Below are 4,621 nucleotides of genomic sequence, written 5' to 3'. Positions count from 1 at the left end.
CCCCCCCCCCGGCCAGTGAAGAAAACAGGAAGGAGTAAGAGGTGGGATAGGGCTTGGTCAGCAGAGATTTAGGACAGAAGAATGACACAGATGAATCAAGGCCCTGCGTGGGTCCCAGGAGGGCCCTGGCTTTGTGTATGTATTGCTATCAGGTATACCTCTGCCCAGAGAGTACACATGAACGGCAGTCCTCTAATCTGAACAGGAATACCAGTCTCATTGTAAAAGCAATTTCTATGGATTTTATATGTGACTTTCTGCTGTCTCAAATGATCATAACCCCCTTATCTATGCTCAGTTTCTGAAGGGGCAGAAAGGAAGAACAGATAACTGTGGGGAATTTATAAGTACAGCGTAATGGGAAAACTCAGTTCTCTCATTTTTATCAACATATATGCAATTATGAAATTTCAGTTAAATAAAAAAAAAGTGAAAAAAAAAGAAATTTCAGTTAAAATAAAACTAGCGCAAAATGAAAAGGTCTCAAGTGACAACTTAAAGACTTGCATTAAACATCAAGCAGAAATCCTTCACAGTTCCCTTAGTGCTACTGAGCATTAGAAGAATTTTCCTCTCTTTCTTAAAGATAGGGCAGATTTGCTCCTTGTACTTACATCTACAGAAACAACAGGTCTCAGGAGGGAAAAAGGAGAAATTTATTTTAATTTGTCTGGCCCCACCAACCCAACAGATGGCTCCCAGAGAGGACAGGTGTACCCTGGGGACTGGGCTCTTACCTGTAGATAGGGTCCTGCATCACCAGCATCTTGCTCTCATCCCACGTCCACTCCTTTTTCTGCAATAAAAGAAGCTGTAAATGAATAAGTTAGGCTTGTCCTCAGCTACAGAACCAGGGCACACATTGAGCTACTAATGCTTATACAAACACATGCATTTGCTTCTGGCCTTGTTCCCTCTAAGAGGCCCGGAGTCGACTGCTCCAAAAGAACAAGTGGAAAATGTCAAGTATCTGGTCTGATCAGTTTCCTTCAAGCACTTTAGGAGAGTGTCTCTCACGGGTGCAGAGGGTAGGCAGGGGCCAAGGGGTCTCAGGAGACTGCAATCTAAATCATACTTTCATGGAGAAATCACCAAGGAAAAATAAAAGATCATACATTACTCCAGAGGAACAGGAGAGGCAGGGAGAACAAAAGGGAGAAGGGGTCATAGAGACTGAATGATGCCATCAACTGCAAATGATATGTGGACCCCAGCCTCCCTCCCTTAAAGAGCGGGAGAAAAGGCTGCACACAAGCCTGGCAAGCTAACTAGTACATTTACAGCCGCCAATAAGAGGATACTCATCTGGCTTTGAACCTAACTTTCTGTGAACACAAAGGAGACAGATCCCTAAGCAGCTGGGGATGAGGACAGGAATGAGGATGTAGGAAGGTGGGGGGAGAGGATTCTGGGGCAGTACTGGCGACCCCAGATGCTTGATGAGGCCAGTAGCACCCCAACATGTTGGAGAAGCAGCCACCACATGCCCTCAGGTCCCAGCCGTAGGTGCAGGGACAGAGGATTCTGCTCCACCTTCACTGGCCTTTGTCACAGGGGCAGTGCTGTTCAGGACACCTGGGGAAGAACACACTCAGCTCCCCATGGAAGAGAAAGGGGGTAGGGGGCTCATTACCAGCTGGAAGGGGTGAAAGTCCCTGCACTCCTCTTAGCTGGAGAGCCTGGAATCCCTTGTTACTCCTGGCAAAGGGGAAGTCTAGGCTTCCCACTCACGGTCTTTGCTGGCCTGGGTGGTGGGGAGCCCGTTTTTCTGTGTTGTCTGGCTGGAAGTTTTCTGCCTTGCTATGCCGTCCCTTCCCTCCTCCTTTGGCTAGAGAGAGAGCAGGCTTTGTTGGGGTTCTGTGCCATATCCAGGCTGCAGGCTTCTTCGGCTCCGAGTCTGGGATGTATGAGATTAAAACTAACCTCAGGGAGCTCATGGCTGCGTGATGCCATGCGTCCCCAGACAGTCTGCCTTGCCCCACCTTTACGTTTGTTTTACAGATAATGTCCAGGGTTTTCAGTTGTACTTTAGCAGGAAGAATAGAGAAAAATACACCCATCCAAAAAGTGAAAGTCTGGTTTGTATGTTTTTTTAAAAACTCCAGATGCCAGGGCTCCAACTCTTTGGAGTCATTCGTATGATGGGTCTAAGCTCACGTGAGGCCCAGTAATCTGTAGCTTTTAACAAACATTTCAGGTGACTGGGATGTGACCCTAGGGTTGAGAGCTATTCTTCTATACCAGAGAAAAGGTATAAATTGAAATCCCCACCAGGAGGATCTCTTTCACATACAGCATAGTCCTCTGAAGTCTCAGGCCTGGCACAGGAAGGCTCTCCTGACACTAAAGACAGCCAACCAGTGGTGATCCCATTAAGCACTGTCCCTGGCCAAGGCCCACCCCTGGTGTTACTCAATAAACAGCCACTGTGAACTAAACACCTGGATGACTAACAGCAGAGGCTGCTCTGCTTCTGAGGGAATCGAGCCTCAGTTTTCTCATGTTCTTACTATCAAGAAAGTCTGCTTGGGCTTCCCTGGTGGCGCAGTGGTTGAGAGTCCACCTGCCAATGCAGGGGACACGGGTTCGTGCCCCGGTCCGGGAAGACCCCACATGCCGCGGAGCGGCTGGGCCTGTCAGCCATGGCCGCTGGGGCTGCGCGTCCGGAGTCTGTGCTCCGCAACGGGAGAGGCCACAACAGTGAGAGGTCCGCGTACCATAAAACAAACAAACAAACAATAAAAAAAGAAAGTCTGCTCATAAGAGTCCTTGCTGCTCTGATGTAATTTTCAAAGTTAACACAAGAGTTAATAACTCAGTGCACTGAAAAGTCCATAAAACTCTGAGAAGCTGCCCACACCCACTGCCCCCCTCGGAGGAAAGCAGCCCCAGAGAGGGTTCTTTCTGAGTGTGGGTGACTTAGCTCATGCTGCGTGCATCTGATGAGCCATCCTTGCTAAGCCAGCCGTGACTGACGGAGCTCAGGATCAGCAGCCGACTGCACATGAGGAAGGTCACGTGTCACGGAGGGGCTGGCCAGACCTGCCTAGTCCTTGAGCACCACGATGAGACGACCCAGGTCCACCCACTCACATCCTCTCTCTGGAGACGACCAAGTCCTAGACGGAGCCTAGGCTGAACCCCCAGGAATGGTAGGTGGTTTTTGTGACCAGCTGCATACTTTCCACTCAGACAGACTGCACCGCTGAGGAAGAGGAAGCATTGTGTGCCAGCCCATGTTTCCGCCTAGCCTGAAATAAGCCTCTGTTAAAGCTGATCTGGGCACGGCTCCTCCTTGCAAGTCCAAGGAATGCAACTAATACATTCATCAAAAAGAAAGAATAATGAGGCAAAAAAATACACAATAAATATTTTTCTTTCTCTGGAAGACATGAGAAGGATGGAGAGACCAGACTCCCAGGGAACCTTGTGTTAATTTATTGAGGAACCTCAGAAGGGTCCACAGCAGGCAGAAAATACTTTCCTTTTTAAAGTGATATCAGCATCGGTATAGAATATCCTGACCAAAAATAATAAACGTCTTTTCACTTACTAATTTTCCTTTTCTGAAAATCCCATTAAAATCCATTTAAGTAAAGTCCATAAAATCCCATTAGATCTCCCTTTAAAGGTCTTGCAGTAATCCTTGCATGAGTCCATTCAATCTATGCAGAGATACGGAAATTATCAAAATAACTCAAAGGGTCTGGAGGGTAGACGGGACTCAACAATGTTTCAGTTATTCAAGAACCTAAGGCAAATGTGGATGGAGCATTTTAACCCAATCTCCTCAATGCCTGAATGACGCTCCAACACTTTGATAACTAAAGCCTCTCCACTCCTCCTTGCCACACACTCAATATCCTTCCTATCCCACCATCTTTCAAATAAGACGCAGAGCAGTGCAGTTTCTTGAGCGAAGTGTCCCCCTAGTTAAGAGCCCAGTCAAGACTAGAATCAAGTTCTCCTGATTTTTGACCCGTACAGGTACTCTGGTACAATTCAGAGTCAACATGGTATTATCTGAATACCGTAACTCAGAGGGAGGCAATGCGTGTCTTAAAAACGATTTGATTCTTCTCTTTGCTCTGACGTTGTTTTACACATCTCCATTTTTCAAACGTTGGAGAGAAAAAAACACACGCACAAAGAGATCACCCCCTCCTCACTTTTCTCCATGGAAACATTCTTCTAAGGAAAAAATTTTAGAAAAAAAAAGGTTAGCGAGAGAAAGAAAACAGGAAGAAAAGCTACTGATCTACCTTTATGGGATTATAAATCAAAGTTGGCTTCAACCATAAAACAGAGACATATTATTGAATGGTAATTATAGTCTGCAGAAAACTCACACAACTCCAAGTTACACCTGAAAACCACTTTTTTTTTTTTTTTTCGCGCTTGGAAATAAGCCTTGGAGTCTTGGTAGCTATGTGAGGAAATTTTCAGTTTTGCTACCCACTATCCTCAATGAGCTATGGTTTCCAACATATGCCAGGAAATGAAGACATTTCAAGTCCAAGTGGGAGTGGAAAAGGAGGTGGAGGCGGGGAAGAGAAGCGGAAAGGAGGAGGGGATACATCTTTAAAGCTGTCAGCATCTCTTTGAGTGCTTTTGAGGGAAA

General features: G+C 46.4%; 1 protein-coding gene across 4 annotated transcripts in view; it reads right to left on the bottom strand.

Moving 5' to 3' along the window:
* Positions 1-4,621, bottom strand: part of NOS1AP (nitric oxide synthase 1 adaptor protein) — a 314,198-nt gene that overhangs the window by 84,458 nt on the left and 225,119 nt on the right. For 2 of the 4 annotated variants that reach the window (XM_007458420.1, XM_007458421.1), the window contains exon 4: positions 738-811. In XM_007458420.1, the coding sequence (XP_007458482.1) occupies positions 738-811 (74 nt within the window). The remainder of the gene's footprint in view (positions 1-737; positions 812-4,621) is intronic. The other 2 variants (XM_007458419.1, XM_007458422.1) reach the window with 1 other exon arrangement.

The sequence above is a fragment of the Lipotes vexillifer genome, unplaced genomic scaffold (genome assembly GCF_000442215.2).
Source record: "Lipotes vexillifer unplaced genomic scaffold, Lipotes_vexillifer_v1.1 scaffold1312, whole genome shotgun sequence".
NCBI classification, from domain to species: domain Eukaryota; kingdom Metazoa; phylum Chordata; class Mammalia; order Artiodactyla; family Lipotidae; genus Lipotes; species Lipotes vexillifer.
The sequence above is the reverse complement of the archived record's forward strand: the minus strand, read 5'-3'. Positions and strand labels throughout refer to the sequence as shown.